Source organism: Carassius auratus, chromosome 15 (assembly GCF_003368295.1).
Source record: "Carassius auratus strain Wakin chromosome 15, ASM336829v1, whole genome shotgun sequence".
In the NCBI taxonomy this organism is placed as follows: domain Eukaryota; kingdom Metazoa; phylum Chordata; class Actinopteri; order Cypriniformes; family Cyprinidae; genus Carassius; species Carassius auratus.
The window spans coordinates 14,020,598-14,037,724 of NC_039257.1; the positions used below are offsets into that span (position 1 = coordinate 14,020,598).

The 17,127-nt window shown below is 37.7% G+C and overlaps 1 protein-coding gene across 4 annotated transcripts in view; it reads right to left on the reverse strand.

Annotated features, from left to right (window-relative positions):
• The window catches only part of LOC113115183 (clathrin heavy chain 1-like), a 30,482-nt gene that overhangs the window by 10,047 nt on the left and 3,308 nt on the right, over window positions 1-17,127 (reverse strand). For all 4 annotated transcript variants that reach the window (XM_026282581.1, XM_026282579.1, XM_026282580.1 and 1 more), the window contains 22 exons: window positions 15,368-15,636; window positions 15,081-15,242; window positions 14,844-14,957; window positions 14,123-14,296; window positions 12,164-12,361; window positions 11,873-12,073; window positions 10,155-10,307; window positions 8,993-9,115; window positions 8,718-8,855; window positions 8,460-8,624; window positions 8,109-8,289; window positions 4,150-4,313; window positions 3,922-4,047; window positions 3,668-3,810; window positions 3,004-3,238; window positions 2,769-2,891; window positions 2,253-2,398; window positions 1,981-2,164; window positions 1,660-1,852; window positions 1,387-1,544; window positions 848-1,012; window positions 596-703 (listed from right to left, as the gene is read on the reverse strand). In XM_026282581.1, coding sequence (XP_026138366.1) covers window positions 596-703; window positions 848-1,012; window positions 1,387-1,544; window positions 1,660-1,852; window positions 1,981-2,164; window positions 2,253-2,398; window positions 2,769-2,891; window positions 3,004-3,238; window positions 3,668-3,810; window positions 3,922-4,047; window positions 4,150-4,313; window positions 8,109-8,289; window positions 8,460-8,624; window positions 8,718-8,855; window positions 8,993-9,115; window positions 10,155-10,307; window positions 11,873-12,073; window positions 12,164-12,361; window positions 14,123-14,296; window positions 14,844-14,957; window positions 15,081-15,242; window positions 15,368-15,636 — 3,623 coding nt within the window. The remainder of the gene's footprint in view (window positions 1-595; window positions 704-847; window positions 1,013-1,386; window positions 1,545-1,659; window positions 1,853-1,980; window positions 2,165-2,252; window positions 2,399-2,768; window positions 2,892-3,003; window positions 3,239-3,667; window positions 3,811-3,921; window positions 4,048-4,149; window positions 4,314-8,108; window positions 8,290-8,459; window positions 8,625-8,717; window positions 8,856-8,992; window positions 9,116-10,154; window positions 10,308-11,872; window positions 12,074-12,163; window positions 12,362-14,122; window positions 14,297-14,843; window positions 14,958-15,080; window positions 15,243-15,367; window positions 15,637-17,127) is intronic.

Sequence of the window (17,127 nt, forward strand, 5' to 3'; positions counted from 1 at the left end):
ATTTTTGAAGAAAACTTTAAATACATAATGTATTATAAACAATAGAACTAATGTACACTATGCATTATAACAAATGCCTGCAGAAGATGGCAATACTCTTGACGACTGTTTTTTCACTTTACTGAGATGATGACAGTTTGTGTGGAGCAGCATTTACTGAGCTGCACTGACACAGATGTACCTACCCTACCATGTAAATAATTAAACACATCTTAAACCTGAATTGCATTTACCTATTTAAATGAATCGCAGCATATGTGAATTCACGAATAGCATTAAGCTTTGATTTTTAAATGGGTTAAATATATCAGGCAGCCATGGAAAACTGTCTGATAATGCATTTCATGGATTTTCGTCTGTGAATTTCACAATTCTACTCAGGCAAATTGCAGTCAAATGTTTTTTTTCTTTTTTAATTGAGTACTCGAATTGAATCGAGGAATTGTGACAGCCCTATATTAAATATTACATCTTAATTTACTATAGAATTATAAGGATTATGGATATTTTCCCAACTTTTCATGACTGTGGGAACACTTTATATCTCAGGCTATGAAAATGTCATCAAACCGAAATTAAATTAAATCATTCTCACCTGGTAGTAGTTGATGAGCTCCTCAAGTTCATCAGCATGAACGACAATATGCAATCCACACATCTGAGCCAGACGAAACTCCTTCCCATCAACACAGGCAAAGCAAACCTACAAGCAGGCAACATCCCAATGTAAACAGAATATATAGAGGCAAAACAAATGGGATCAAAGCCATTCACATAAACACCATTTAATCTGCAACTTAAAATGGTTTCTGCAACTAAAGAAAAGAACAAGAATGTATAACCAGACCTCTTTCCAGGTCCTTGTGCTGTTGGCTTTGCGGGCCCCATCGACAGCAGCCTGATACTCGCCAAGATGCACAAGAGTGGAGGCCAGACGGCCGAAGTTGGATACATTGTTATAAAGTAGTTTAGCTGCCTCGTACATCTTCTCATCATAGCATCGGTCACCAACCTAGACAGAAAAAAGCAACATAAGTTCAGACATTAATCGATCAGACATTTACAAAAAAACACTGCAGGAATTTGTCAATTTTTAACTAAATGGAATTATTTAATAGCTTATAACTGATTTAATTAAACTTTTTTGTATTTAATTTTCCAAATTTTCAGTTTATGTAAAATACTAAAGTTTATAAGTTTATTTTACATCTAAATATATCCAAATACAGCAAATATTGAAACTGACAAAAATACATTTATGAAAATTTAAAGAATTGTCATCTATTTTCTTTTTTCTTGAAAATCTGTATTTTCGGTAGCAAATTTTGGCCCATTAATTTCTAATCCAGCAGTGTAATACATTTAGCCAAAGTAGGAGACTCATACTTGTTGAATGTGTGCGTTGTTTGGTCCATTGATAAACTCCTCCAGTTCAGCCAGACGGTTAGTCTTGGCCAGGGCAAAGATCAGCTCGGTCTCTACATACGATTCACGGGCCTTCTTACGAGCCATCTGCAGAAACTTGACCAGATCCTCCCAGTTTCCTGAGGAGAAGACAACGATAATCTCACTTCTAGACCATTTCCCATATTTAAGAACATCTCAACTTGGAACGTTTTGGATTTAGTCAAGAACCAGCCACTTTTTATTGGTTCTTACCGCTTTGGGCTGCAGCTTGTCCCACTTCCATGTAGGCCGAGGGGTCGTCAGCTTTGATGTAAGAGTCGATGGCCTCTTTCACCAGCCCCTTCTGCAGCTGTGCTTTAGCCAGCTGACTCCACACAGCCGGTTCATTACAGCGCTCCGCAAACTCATAGGCCCGGTCAAGATTTCCAATGTGCTCAATAAGAACCTACAGTCAAGAAAGACAACTAATTATTTGAGATCGCAAAAACAGGAAAAATAAACTAAGGGCAAGAAACATGTTATACATAACATATATAGAATATATTAAGATGATATTTGAGAGATAAGATTCACCTGCACTGCTGACGTGTTCACATCAAACTTCCTGAAGATCGCAAAAGCCTCCTCGAAGAGCTCATTGCTAATGGCGATGTTAGCGATGTCTGGGGCGTCATAGTTGTCGAGGCGGTTGATGTACTCCATGACACGAGTGCGGTCAGCTTTGATGGCCGTCAGGATCAGGAGGTTCTGCAGGTTCCTGGGACACGAATAATGGAAAAGCAAAGGTTTAACAACCTAAATTCATTTATGGAAATTATGTTCCGTCACAGCTTGGATGAAATTACCGGTGTTCGCTGAAAACGGAGTTGTCCAAAACAATCTTCTCTAGAAGTTCAATGAGTTCATTGGGTAGGTCAGCAGTCATGAACGCTTTGACAGTAACGGACACTTCCTCGGGGTCCTGGGTCTCAGAAAGGGCAGTTTGAACAACCTGTGGTGGGCGGGAACATAAGCTGTATTTAATTCTAAAGTTTTGAAGCACTTTTTCATAATATAACTCATCAACCTACTTGAAGTCAACATGAAATTGCCCGATTTTCTTTCCTAAAGCATTGGCATGGTATATCTAGCCTTCAAAACAACAGGTTGGAACAATGTTCCTTTTCTGATGACATCACCATTAACCAATTGTGAAGCTCCTCCCCTTCAACCATTTGGTTACATTCTAGTATGTAACTCCAATTATCAATTGATTTTTTTTCAAAGTTATGCCATTCTGCTGGGAGATGTAAAATGAAGAAACTAAAATGGGCTGCAAATAAATCTTCATATTGACTTTTATGATATCTTCTAATTTGCACCTGGTCGATTAGGGGTCGCCTGTAAGGGTTGCTTTCCAGAAGCACACTAGCCCACAGCTCGGGGTCCTTACGACGCACAAGGTATCGGGACAGACTCTTGAAGAGCGAGTTCTCATTGCAAACCTGTAAAGGTCAAAGAAAAGCAAAATAGCAATTTCCCTCCATTTTAGGAACTGGCTTTATCAATAAACACTCAAAAAAATCTCTTCAAATATTCTGCACCCCTGTTCCTTACATGGATGAGCTCTTGGTCACACTGTCCTCTCTCATAAGCCACACAGGCCAGATGAGGATCCCTCTTCTCGCAGTACTTGCCCACCACACGGCTGTCATAGTAGGGGTTCTCTCGGAGGAAGCGCTCAGGGTTGTTGTTGCTGTCAATGTAGATCTTAGCCAGGGCATTATGGGTAGCAGGTTCCTCACAGCCCTCGTGGATACGGGCCTCCAACCACGGCAGAAGCAGCTTCAGTCTGTCAAAGAGATCAAAATAGTCAATTTTAGACCAATGCAAACCAGAACCAGACTAATTTTAGTCAAATCAGCCCACAACAATATAAAACACTATTACTGGCCAATATGATTATAGAAATTTGGCAATATTTGAATTGTGTGTAACTGTGCCTGATTTAGCAGATTTATACATTTAGACCACCATCTAAAAGTGTTCATTCTTAAGCTGATGAACATCCTAATATTATGATTTGATTCATATTTATTAATCATTTCTTAAATATTATGTATCAAGTCTAAACGGTGTGAACTGTTACTTGTCAATGGATCACAGCAATAAAACACTTTCTATATTAACATGAACAGTGTTAAATATTTTACTTATTTAGTACAATTAAAACTACAGCATGACTCAGTTTAGCGGAGTAATACTGGCCAACAGAACACACCTGTTTCTTTTCTCCACCTCGGCCACAAGCTCATCAGTAGAGAACTGGCCCCTGACCACCAGAATGAGGTTCTTAATGACGTCTTCAGAGCAGTCCACATCCAGCAGGCCTCCAATCACCACGGGTAAACGGCTGGGGTTCACCTGACAAAACCAGTTAATCGCTCAATCAGCCACTGCCACAGAAACACCACACCGAGAGCCGAGGAGATCACGTGACAATCACAAGAGTCGCTGCAATCATGTCTCGAGTACCTTCTGAACATAGATCTCGATGTACTTCTGGAGGTTGTTGCGGTATAAGTAGAGCACAAGGTCATGGACAAAGTCAAAGCGGTCACACACAATGATGAGGGGCAGCTGGTCGGTCAGTTTGGCTTCCTGTTAAAGACAAGATATACTGTTCTTAAGGGCACAATTAACTTCATTTCAAGATGCTTATTAAAAGCCTAAACAAATTCAAGAGCCCTTCAGGAGTCATACCTTGAGGAAATTCTTCACACGATCAGGATCGTAACAGTTGCTCTCTCTGCAGATTCTCTCCACTTCTTTGATCTGACCAGTTTTACAAGCAGCCTGGATATATTTGAAGTGAACCTCTGGATCCTGGCTGAAGTTTACAATGGAGCCCAGGAAGTAGAATAGACCTGCAGGACAACCGAACACACATGCTCGTGAGATCGGATTCATTTCCATCATTTAGTTCAAACGGAAATCAAGTAACCAATTTAAAACAACTGTATTAAACTATATTGGTATCAGGCCTGATATTGCACTCCAGTACTCATATTGGTAAAAATTAACTGATACCACACAGCGTGTGAACAGAGCTGTGTCCAGATAAAGCATCACTAACAACAGAACAAACTGAGAGTAGAACGGAATATCCCTTTCTGACAGACATCACTGGAAAATTTACAGTTCATCAGATGCGTCAAAAAAAGCAAGTGAGTAAACGAATGCAAAAAAACAAGTTACTAGAGTTATTGGTTGTTAAAGAGAAAGAGAGTGTGCACTTCTGTTGCTTGATCTTGACTTCTGTTTGCTCCCTTAGCACATGCATCATCTGGATTAAAACTAAATTGTAAATATAAAACAAACTAAAATTATAGGGTATCCAATATTTTTTTTAAATTACAAATGCAAATAAAAGGTATCGTATCTGGGAGTACCAAAAAATTAAAGCACTGAAAGACTCGTTCTGGGAAAAAAAGTGGTATAGATGCATCCCTAGTTTGAACTTTTTTTCAGGTAAGTGACCATGTGGCGCTTTATAGAGTTGTTCAGATATCCTTTTTCTCTTCCCGATACCGAAGCATAGAAAAATGCAACAAATAAGTTTAGGAATATAAAAAATGATATATTAATCAGATAATCTCTTTACATAAAACAAGCAAAAAACAAGCAACCGTCTAGGCATAATTATTATTATTAATAGAGACGTATTATTCAGTGTTGAGTACTCGAGACTCGGACTCGGTCTTGGACTCGGTCTCGAGACCGTATTTTAATGGTCTCGGTCTTGTCATGGACTCGTGTGCATTTTGACTCGGTATTGACTCGGACTCGAACATATTAGGAATCGGACTTATGCCCGAGTCCACTCGAGTCCCAATCAAAATATTTCATGATTATTCTACTGTATGTTAATGTTTATTTAAATTGATGTATGATTGACACATCCAATGACTGGTGATTTTCTTTTGTCGTGAGACGTTAGGCCAGCAACACAATGCGTGGCGTGTCTGTTTTTAATTCGGCTCACATGTTAACAGGTTAGATCTTGCAGACTGCCTGCGTGAGACGTGCGGAAAACCCGTGCATGCTAGAAATAGAACCGGCGCCTATTTTTCACGCCACACGCGTGCATGTTGGAAGCGTTTCCAGGCAAAATATACTAGGAAAATATGTTTATATGTCATTTTGTACACAAATACATGTTAATTCATGACATTTAGATATTTGAAAGTCTATAGGTTGACATAAATTCAGATATAAATGTAATTTTAAAAATAAATTAATAATGATCGATTGTCAAATATTGCACCTGTCAAACATACTCTATTTTGCCGTCAATACTGTTGACGGTGTCCTGTCAGTAGGTGTGTAAAAAAAAAAAAAAAAAAAGTTGATATTGTTGTCATGAAGACAAGATCCTGGTTTTTCGGCGGCCTCCCTCTATGTCACCTACAGCCGCAGCAGCGCGCCAAGCGCCGCGTGCAGGCACGCTTCTGGTGTGTAAAGACACAGAAAACGCAAAGCAGCCACCACGCTTCTGGCACGCAGTAGAGATGCCACGCAGCCAGTCACCGGCCTTAAGTTACCCTCCTGCCATCCGCCTGTAGTGATCCCGCTTTCCAGAAAGCCACATTGCTACATTATTTCTCTCAACTGTGTTATTTTTACAAAGTAGGACAAAATGGTCACAGAAAAAAAACAAATATTGTTTAATTAAACTATATAATGAATACAGACACAGACTAACTGTCTCAACACTAAACATCTCCCCCCCAAAAATGTCTGACAGAATGCATTGAATTTATATGGCATTTGATCCAGCTTTCTTCCCCTGGCACATACACACTTTGTGTGTATGCCCTCCGTAACTAAAAAAACTTCGACTAGTGTGTATTTTACCCTGCATTAAAACGCACCATCCAGTGAAATTAGCATTAGATTATCCGTTGCTGTTACAGAAAGTGATGAAATGGTAACTGTTGTCAGTCCCCGCTTCCTCTGCACCAGTAGAGAGTGTTTTTAGTTGGGGTGGATTGATCATGAGACCACATCGTGCTTGGTTGGGTAGCAGGATGGTCTCCTCACTTATTTTTTTGAAAAGTAATTATGCCCATCTGTAATCTTCACAACATCTAAAGTGCACATAATCCAAGACATTGTAAGGATATTAGCAGTGATTAGTTAAGCTTCAAGGTTAAAAGTTATGTAAAAGCTGTTACAGTTGAACATTTACAGGTATAGTGGTACAGTAATATTATGTGTACTAGAAAGGTTATATGGATGTGTATAGTGGTACAACGGTGTTATGTGAAAATGAGCACTTAATATTGACAAGTAACACTTCATAATACTAATAAAATTACCTTTACACCACATACTATGTGGCCCTTTTAACCTTTATTGTTTCCACCAAACATTTGACATACTCTTGAAGATTTCTTTAGGTCTTGTCTCAGACCCAATCTCTCTGGTCTCGGTCTTGACTCGGACTCGACCCTTTCTGAACTCGGTCTTGACTCGGACTCGACCCTTTCTGAACTCGGTCTTGACTCGGACTCGACCCTCTCTGGACTCGATCTGGACTCGGACTCGAATGAGCTGGTCTCGACTACAACACTGGTATTATTATTACTACATATAGACATAGCTAAATCTACTGTAAGCTATAACAGTAGCTTAATATATTGTCAATTTACCCACGTTAAACCGAACATTTATTTTGATGGGCTGCCATGAAGATCTTTGAGTGTCTTGTCTGTGTTTATGATATAACTGTTTTCTGAAATGAAACGGTAAATTCTCATGAAGTGACGGTTTATGCGTTCCTGTCCTCACATAGTGACACATGGCAGAGGCTGCAAAACAGCGAGCTCCCACACATCTGCGCCCGTCACCCACAGAGATGTAGAATTTGCAGGAGTAATATTTAAATATTATTTTGCAGTTTAATATTCACAGACACTCTGCGAATATTAAAGGAGCCCTGCGCTTAGACTATCACGGAAGCGACTGAACGCAGCTGCTGGTACCAAATATACTCGGGAGTCTGTAACTTACTACCGTTACTACAGAGACGCTGGTATAATCACATTTTTTAATTTTCAGCACCGACTTGGTAGTGAAGTGCCAGTACTTGTGGCATCCCTAGTCGCCGTTTTACTGTCTGGTTGGTCCAGTATGAAATACTGCTAAACAGTGGACATACTGCTAACGCGTTTTCATTTCTTCTTCGCTTCGCATTCTGAGCAGCGAAGAAGAACCGTGCAGCGGTTAGGCAAAGCTAGCGGTAATAACTAGGTCTTGTTTAAGAAAATGGTATCGGATCGGTATATGGGTTCATGTACTCGCCGATGCCAGAATTTGTTGTGGTATCGGTGATATTTCCGATACTAGCATCAGTATCGGAACAACTCTAGCACTTTAATGTAAATACAGTAATGCACTGTTATTAAAATTACTTGGACAAGTCAGACCAAATATACAAATATGGAGGTACACAATGAATGTGGTTAAAACAAAACTAATCTAAAGGGATAGTTCATCTTCTGTTGCCGGTCCCCACTGAGTTCCATAGAATGGGGAAAAAAAACTATTCAAGTCAAAGAGGAGCAGCTGAAGGTGATGTATCCCTTTAAGCTACATTGTCCTGCCCTAATTTCAGGAAAACCGGTTACAGTGCATTGAAAGTGTTTCAGCATTCTTACCCTCAAAGCTCTTGAAGGACTCAAAGAGCTCTGTGAGCGACTGGGTGGAGAGCTGCTCGTGATACTTGGAGGCCACCTGGACGCAGATCTGGAGGTTCTGCCTGATGTTAGCAGAAAGCATGGCTCTCAGACACTCCAGAGAGTCCTCCACCGACAGAGCACCGAAGAAGTTCACCAGCCACTGCGACCAGAGCACAACATATTACCACATCAATCAGAGAAGAAGCACCAAAACACTGACGGCCATCAACACAACTATCAACATTTAAGAGTCTTATTCCATTCAAATAAAGGCAAATTAATGATACAGTAACATTGGGTGCAAAAGTCGAAGCAAATTGTGGGACATACCTCTGGATTGAGCAGATGGGTGTGGACCACGGCCCGTTTGATGTCATACAGGTCAGTGTAGTGCTCCAGAGCTCTCTGTAGAAGACCTGCCTTCTCACACAGCTGAGCCACATGGGCCCGGTCATAGTGGGTGAACATCTGGTTCCCCAGGATGGCATCTGCAACCTAAACAGGGCAAGAAATACCATGGCATTATACAAAACTTTGCAAAATAGGAAAGTAAGTGAGGTGCGTGGTGCTGATGTTTGTAGTGAGCACCTGTGGGGCATGCATCAAGTTCATCTCCAACAGACGAGTCTGCAAAGGACCTTCAGTGGGGCGGTTGTTCTTCAGGGCATCCAACAGAAAAGAAGTGCACTGCTGGATCAGGTTATACTCCATAAACACATCCACAATCTGTAGAATAAGCAAAAAAAATTGTTATTAAAACTTCACCTACTTTATCATCAGAAATGCTTACATCCAGTCCAAATTTGTATACAGTACAAGAAATACAAGATATACAACTGAGGAAATACAAAATGCTATTAGACCTGAGTGATGTCAGCCAGAGGTTCCTCATCCTGAACGAGCATTTGGGAGAACTGCAGGCCTTGTTCTGGACTGATCCGCATGACGTTCCTCAACAGGAAGATCCAGTCTGGAGTGTAGCCAACCTGCACACAGATGGCCACGCATTAGAGGATGGAGCTCAAATATTAAATCTCTCACACAAACAGAGCAGCTTACAGAGCAGTGTGAAATTTAGAGTCCGGTAGGGGTATGTCAGTATTAAATTTTCATGCTGCAATTAATTGCTAATACTTTTATCATCATGATATTGAATTTTAGTAGCAAAAAAAAGGGTTGTCAATACAGTATAACAGGTTTATTACCTGTTTCTTAGAACAAAAATTACTGAACATTTAAATATAATAATGCAATACATAAAAAAACAAAGTAAAATATTTGACACGGATTAAAGATATAATTCTAAAGACCAATAAGTATCACTTTACAATAAAGATCTCATTAATTAACCTTAGTAAATGCATTAACATTCACAATGAGCAATAGCTACATTTGTTACAGAAGTTATAATTCTTTGTTTAAAAAAAAAACCTCTTAGTTCATGTTAGCTCATTAAATAGCACCATTGCACTTAGTTTGCAAATTTTAACAACATGTTATTAAATATTGGAATTACCTTAGATTAACCAATGTTCAGAAGAACCTTTCATTGGCAGTTTGTTAACTAATGAATAACTAACGTCAACTAATGAAGCCCTAATATAAAGTGTGACGGAACAATAAAGAAATCAAAACACTTTCAAACAATATCAAGGGCATGTTGAAAGTCCAGATTAAAATGTAAAAAAGTTTGAAAATAAATAGCATATTAAGTTTAAATATTTAAGTATTTGGTGCTGTGATGAACGCAATATCGCATACACAAATCTGAATGATGTTTAAATAATTTAAGCACGTTTCAGAAATAGAAAGTAGTACAGCTGCTTTATTTATGGGGTTTTCAGGGTAACGGCTGCATTTCTGCTGTTTAGCGCCATCTGCTGTCAGAGAGTGAAAGTGTGCTTTCATCCAGAACTTTAATCATGCGCTTCTAACACCTGCTTGTTTATTTCACTGTATTTGAAGTGCCCCATCACATTACCGAATACTGACATGTTTAGTTCCAGGAAACACATTTAAACTCACCTTTTTGGCATACAGTACAATCTTCTGGAACTGCCCGGTCTCTGCGAAACACTGGATCACTTTGTTAGGAACGTTGGCCCTTAGATAAACACTAAGAGCAAGAGTTGGATCCACAGACTTCACCAGATCACCCAACTCTTCAGAGCACTCCAGCTGTAGGAACCAAAAACAGATGATTTTCATTATGTAACATAATACTGAATAACAAAATTTACATTAGTCGGAAAGATATAAGAGGGTTCCACACTTTGACAAATTAATTTCTATGACCTTTCCAGTTGTTTTTGATAAAAGAATACGATATTACAAATAATTTAGATTAAGACTGATTAGCTAATGAATCAGCCTATGTGCTTTGTTAAAGTGACAGTCCAGCAAAAAATTAAAACCTATCAGAATTTTTACTCTCATATTTTTCTAATCCAAAGCTTTACGACTGAAACAATTTCGGGTACACTTAATTAACATAAGATTTTTATTTATATAATGGAAGTCAACAGGAATCAAAACTGTTTGGCTATCAACATTCATCAAAATATTTAATTTTATGTCCCACAGAACAACATGAGGGTTAGTACATGACACAATTTTCATTTTTTGGTGAACTAATCCCTAAAAAAAGAAATTAAAAAAGGCGTCACTTTTACTCAAAACAAATAAATATTCAACAGGTTAAATATTTTACCACACAGCATAGCTAGAAAATGTCAATTCTTCAAAGCAATTTCCATGGCTTTTCCATAATTGTATTAATTTCTAGATATGCACTGATCAACCGGCCAGGGACCAGAATTTCTCCATGATAGGCCTGGACCAGTCACTTATGCTCACATCTGCTTGTCATTGGCATGGAAGTTCTTCTGTGAGTGAAGAAGACACAAAGTTTGCAATCTGTAATATGTGTAGGGCCCAAGTAAACTGTGGAGGAATCACAGGGCTCGATTTACGCTAGTTTGGGACAAGCAGATTTTTTAAAAGAGCAAGCCAGAGAGAATTTTACTTCCCCGATCGGACAAGAAGTCTGATTAAAATGTCAATAAAGAAAAATAACTACGGAAGCACTGAAGCTTTTCAAGAGAACGTCTAAGATTTTATTGCATTCCGTGTAAATAGCGAATGATAAAAAAAATTTCACAAATTGAGTAAAGTCAATGATTCAGTAACCCATTCAATAAAGACAGTCACTGGCCTCGTTTCTGAATGAATCAGCTGTTTGAATGAATCAGTTGAACGAATGACTAAATGACTCTACCGGTGGTTTTATTTCTTCCGCTTTCCAGTCACAGAGCACTTTATTTTAATAGTTGTTAAAGTGAGAGAACATCTGCAACTTAGTCCAGAGTTGGGGAATTGCAACATTTAATAATGTCTTTTATTACGTAATTTCTTTTTAAGCATTGAAAAAAAGTATAGATTTTGATTTGTATATGCTGTCAATTATAGTTCTTCATAGAAAACCAGAATTGTCGAAAATCGGTATCAGCAAACAAAAAAAAAACTGAAATCTGATTCGGCCTGGAAAATTGCAATCTGTGCATCTCAGTTCATTTCCTTTTTTTTATGCATGAAAAACACAATATTATAATTTTGAAGTTTACATGGCTTTACAAAATCTATCGCTTGTGTTATATTGATGCTTTGTTAATCGCCAACTGCCAATAAATTCATTTGAATTTAATTCAACTTTGGGTCACATATTTATTCAGAAGAGGATATACCTTGTCTTCCTTTAGCCATTTCTCCAGGAGCTGTTTGCGGCCTTGCTGCAGGACGGGCCTGCAAAGCTCCAATGACTCAAACTTGTTCAGCTGGCCCTGATCCAGCAGAATCCCAAAGTACTGCAGCAGAGGAGACGTCTGACCGGGCTGGGCAGGAACACTCTGGAACCGACGGATGGTGTCTGGGGTGCGCAAGATGCCCTGCAAGAAGCCAACAGCCAATCAGAAACCCCAACATTTGCCTGACAATGACTAATAAGGCGCCAGGTCATGTGCCGCAGTCTGCTGTACCTTTGGTGCATTGGCAGCCACTTTGGCAGCTTCAGAGTAGTTGCCACCAGCAAATAGGTTGTTGAATTTGCGGGCGAAGAGCTCCTCGGCACCTGCCAAGTTATTGCGGACGGCCATCCTGAGGGCCAGATCAGGGTTCTGCAGCACGTTAGTGATGTAAGGGATGATGTTTTCTTCCTCCACGCACACAGAAAGCACCTGAGAAACAATGATAGTGTCAGACACAGAATGTAGACACTAACAGCATAATTCATGCTACAAAATAAACAGAATTACACTTTGGGATTCATCATTTCTTTTTTTATATATATAAAAATAACTGCTTTTAGCATCAGTAATGCTTGTTGTGAAGTTCATTTGTCTTTCTCAAAAAAATAAATCTCTGTGTACCAACCCATAATCTGCTCCATTTCCACATTAGTGCTAAATCTGGCTTATCTCTATTCATAAGTCCCTAATAATGCACTGATTGGCTCCAAATGATGCTGATCTGGCCCCATGAAGCACCTAAAGCGACCCTCAGGGTAATACATAAATGAATGGGCCGGTATCCCATTATACACTTATTCAAGTATGCAGCAGGGCACAAGTCTGTGACAGAGCCGATGATCAGTCAGTGAGTGAAGCAGAGTGAACACACGCACCATAACAGTAAGAGGATTACAGCAGCTGTCTCTACCTCCTCCTGAGCGGCACACGCTGTTCTCACTAAACGTGTCGAGAGGTCAACTAACGCGGTTATTTACAGGGATTCCTTCAGCTACAGCATCCTAATGCATTATGGTTCACAGGCTAGATTAGATAATTATAGGTAATTATAGGTAATTAAGTAAATAATATATAAAAAATATATAATAAAAAAGGGGAAAAAAAGAAAAAATAATCAAATTTGTAAACCAAAATAATATTCATATTTTCTACAGGTTTGGTTAACGCAGAGTGAAAACTCCTTAATATTTCCATATCCACAATAAAAAAAAATTATATATATATATATATATATATTAATTCATGAATATTCATACACTGGCAGCTCAATATTGTATTTGCACTAAAACTGAATTTTCAGATTTATAGAAAAAACATTTCAAACAAATATAGCCACTTCCAGGTGTTCTTCTTTTCTTTTTTGCCAAATTAACGAAACTTATATATTTCACATTTTCATTATATTCAACAATATAATAATACATATAAAGCATCACCTACATTTACATTACCTACCTTTCATTTCATTTAAAAATGTAAATAATATAGTAATATGACATGACCTGCAATGAGCAATTTTGAATAATTCCGTTTTGAATCTTTTCATGGAAATGATTCAAACTTATCAACTCTAACACATACAGCAGTATGAAATGCTATTAAAACACTGCTTAACTTATGAATCATGAGAAAAGGATTGTTTGTTTGATTATTAACGTCATGCCAGCCTTTAAGGTTATTTTCCTGGCAAAAACCTATATCCTATAACCTATTTTTTCCGATGGATGGATGGATGGGAAACACATCGTAAATTGTGTTGCTTCATTTTATATTGCCAGCTAAATCAAGACAAATACACTATGAACATTCAATATATCATCCCACCCAAGAGTGGACTGACAGTTTTGTGGTTTGATAAGGGCGGTTTATTTAATGAGGAGGGGGAAACAAACGAAGAGTAACAATGAGCAGGAATCATATTTCTGTGCTCTCTCTCTCTCTGCATATTTAATCACTCTTGGGTCTGAGCTCCAAAATAATTCATCAACTGATAGCATCCTGTTACAGCAGACTTTAATAGTTGCACAGACTAACTATAAGGAAACAAACCCCTGGTGTCTGTCTGGAACAAGCTCAGCTGCTCTATTCAAATGTGCTGACCAAGCAAGCCTAAATGTTCAAGCTAAAACAAAGCCAATGCACCACTTTCTTCTTTCTGTCTGCAAAGACAGCAGGTAAAGCGGTCGGTACCTGTCCCTTCCGGTTCACACCAATAATGCCAGATGTGGCTTCATGAGGAGCGGTGACAAAAATGGTCTCTCCACTGATCCGGTTCATGTAGATGCAGGTGCCCATCTCAAGGTCATACAGGTGGATGTAGCCGTATTTGGTGATGAGAAAGACAACATCATGCTTGGAGCTTATCTAGAAGAAGACAGGACAAGAGAGTGTCTTCTACATTAAATTAATGATAAATTTAATTAAATTTATGCATTTAGCAGACACTTTTAACCAAAGCAACTTACAGTGCATTCAAGCTATCAATTTTTGTGTTCCCGGGGAATCGAACCCCCAACCTTGCGCTTGATAGCACATTGCTAGAGGAACACTAGCCAAAATGTATTAAATAAATGTGACCCTGGACCACAAAACCAGTCATAAGGGTCGATTTCTCAAAACACACACACACACACATACATATACATACATATATATATACACATACATACATATATATATACACACACACACACTCCAATATATAATTATAGTAACATTTAATTTATTATCATTATAAATTATAATTAATTACATTTAATTTATTATTCAGATTATACATTATTTAATTTATTCTTATATATTTAAAAAAAAAGCTGTTTTTCTGTTCTGATGGTCATGAAAATTCTGTGGTTAAACTCCTCCACAAGAAAAATTTTAATAATATTCATTAAATATTCAAAACTATGAATACCTGCATTGCAACCGGGAAATCGTTCTGTGCCTCTGGTGGGAAAAACACGTCGACTGCTTTCTTTGGGAAGGGTTGATTTCCTGACGGAGGTGTTCCAACCTCAATAATGTGCAACTACAGCAGGGACAAAAAAATACACAAGCGACATTAAGTTCACAACTGTTTCAATGCAAAGACATAATTACTATTTTCTTCCACACGGACGTTCATTAAATTTTTAATTTTAAATAACCAGACCTTTCCTCCAGCTTGCCCCCGAACAGCAAAGCAGAAAAGTGTGGACTCCTCAGCATTCCCCTCCATTTTAAACTGAGCAAAGCCAGCAGCATGGCCTTCGATCGGCTGCGACACCTTTCTATCCACGGAGTAAAGTTGCATTGCGCCCACAACGCGGTTTTGCTGACAGGAAAAAAAATGGAATTTCAGCAGAAAAATACCAACAACTGTGACATGCAGGTTAATGAGAAACGATCAGGTAATTTTTTTTGTGCATTAAACATCGCAAATCAAATCGTTCTTTGTACCTGTGCAGAAATTCCAATCAGAAGCAGCCATTTCTGTTTGGCGTCAGTGCGGTAATTAATAATTTGGCAGCCTGCTAAACTGGAATGCCGGTCAAAGACTTTGATGGGCTGCGAGTCTCCTTCCATACTCCAGTGATAGACCGCATTGTCTGTCACAAGTGCTACGGTATTGAGAGAGATCCACTTCCAAAATGTAACGTCCTCGGTCATGGTGTGGGCCTTCATCTTGCTCTTCATTTCAATGTTGAAAATCTGAAGGGTTTTTGCCGCTGAAATTCAGGAACAGAGGTCACTTGAATAAAACAGCGACATTTTTCTTTCTTGTCTAGTTCATGAATGGTGTGATTTAAATTAGTTAGCATTCAGACATCAAGCATAATGCTAACAATGGTATGTTAAATCGTAAGTGTAAAGAAACAACAAAGATATGGACAACATGACAAAGCAGATACAATGCAGAAGGAACAGCTATTGGACAAACACTGCAAACATTTACAAACATCAAGCCGAGTTTTAATCTGCATTTAGTTGGACAATTTTTAGTGAAGTTCTTAATCTAGCAAGCTTATCAATTATTAGTTAGTTAGGAACTCATATATCTCTACTCTGAACTACAAAAAATGCAATGCAGACTGTTTAATGTAGTTAAAAAAAACTATTATTCTCACCTGCAATCACATTAATTATCACCTTACCGTATGTGGGAATACAATTTGCTAAAACATGTATAAACATGTTTAAAAGTTTTAGCCTAAAATGCAAACTGCAACTGGCAAAATCTGCAGATTTATTATTTTTTAATCAAAATACAGTGGCCCCAAAATGCATTGAGACACTTAAAGCCACACTTAATGTATGACAATCACTGCGATAAAAACAAAATAGTAGCATATGTATTACAGAAAATTAGCAGAAGCACAAAACAAATCAGTTAATTTAAATCAAATTAAGAAAAAGTATTTGGACACTTTATATTTATCAAATGTTAGTTAATACTGTGGAAAGCAGATTTCAAACAACCATTAAAAACAAATTAGTTTTGAGAAAAGCTGAATTATGATTGGTTTGCACTCGATTTGATAATTTTCTCTAATGTGACAGGATTCTGACTTTTTAAGTGTCCAAATATTTATGGGGGTCAATGTATATTTGATTTACTTTCTGTTAATCACTGTTAGTAATTGATTTTATATAATAAAAAAAAAATCAATGCCACAATTTAATGAGGGCGAAAAAGCCTAACAATTCTGAATATAACTAAAAAAAATCATATTTTATTGAAATTCAAGGGTTTAAAACAACATACATGATACATTTCTGCACTCAGTAAAAATACATTACCATTCAAAGTTTGGGGTCAGCAAAAATAGTTTGATGTTTTTCCAAAGATGTTTCTTACACTTACCAATGCTGCATTTATTTATTTAAAATACAATAAAAACTGTAAAGAATTTAAAATAGCTGTTTTCTACGTATTGTAACGTATTTTGACATTTTATTTATTCCTGTGATGCAAAGCTGAATTTTCATCATCATTGCTCCAGTCTACAGTATCAGAAATCATTCTAATGTTAATCTGCTGCTCAAGAAACATGTTAGTAACATAAATGCTGAAAAGAAAAAAAAAAAAGAAAAATTATATATATATATATATATATATATATATATATATATATATATATATATATATATATATATATATATATATATATATATATATATATATATATCCTACTGACCCCAAACTCTTGAATGCTTAT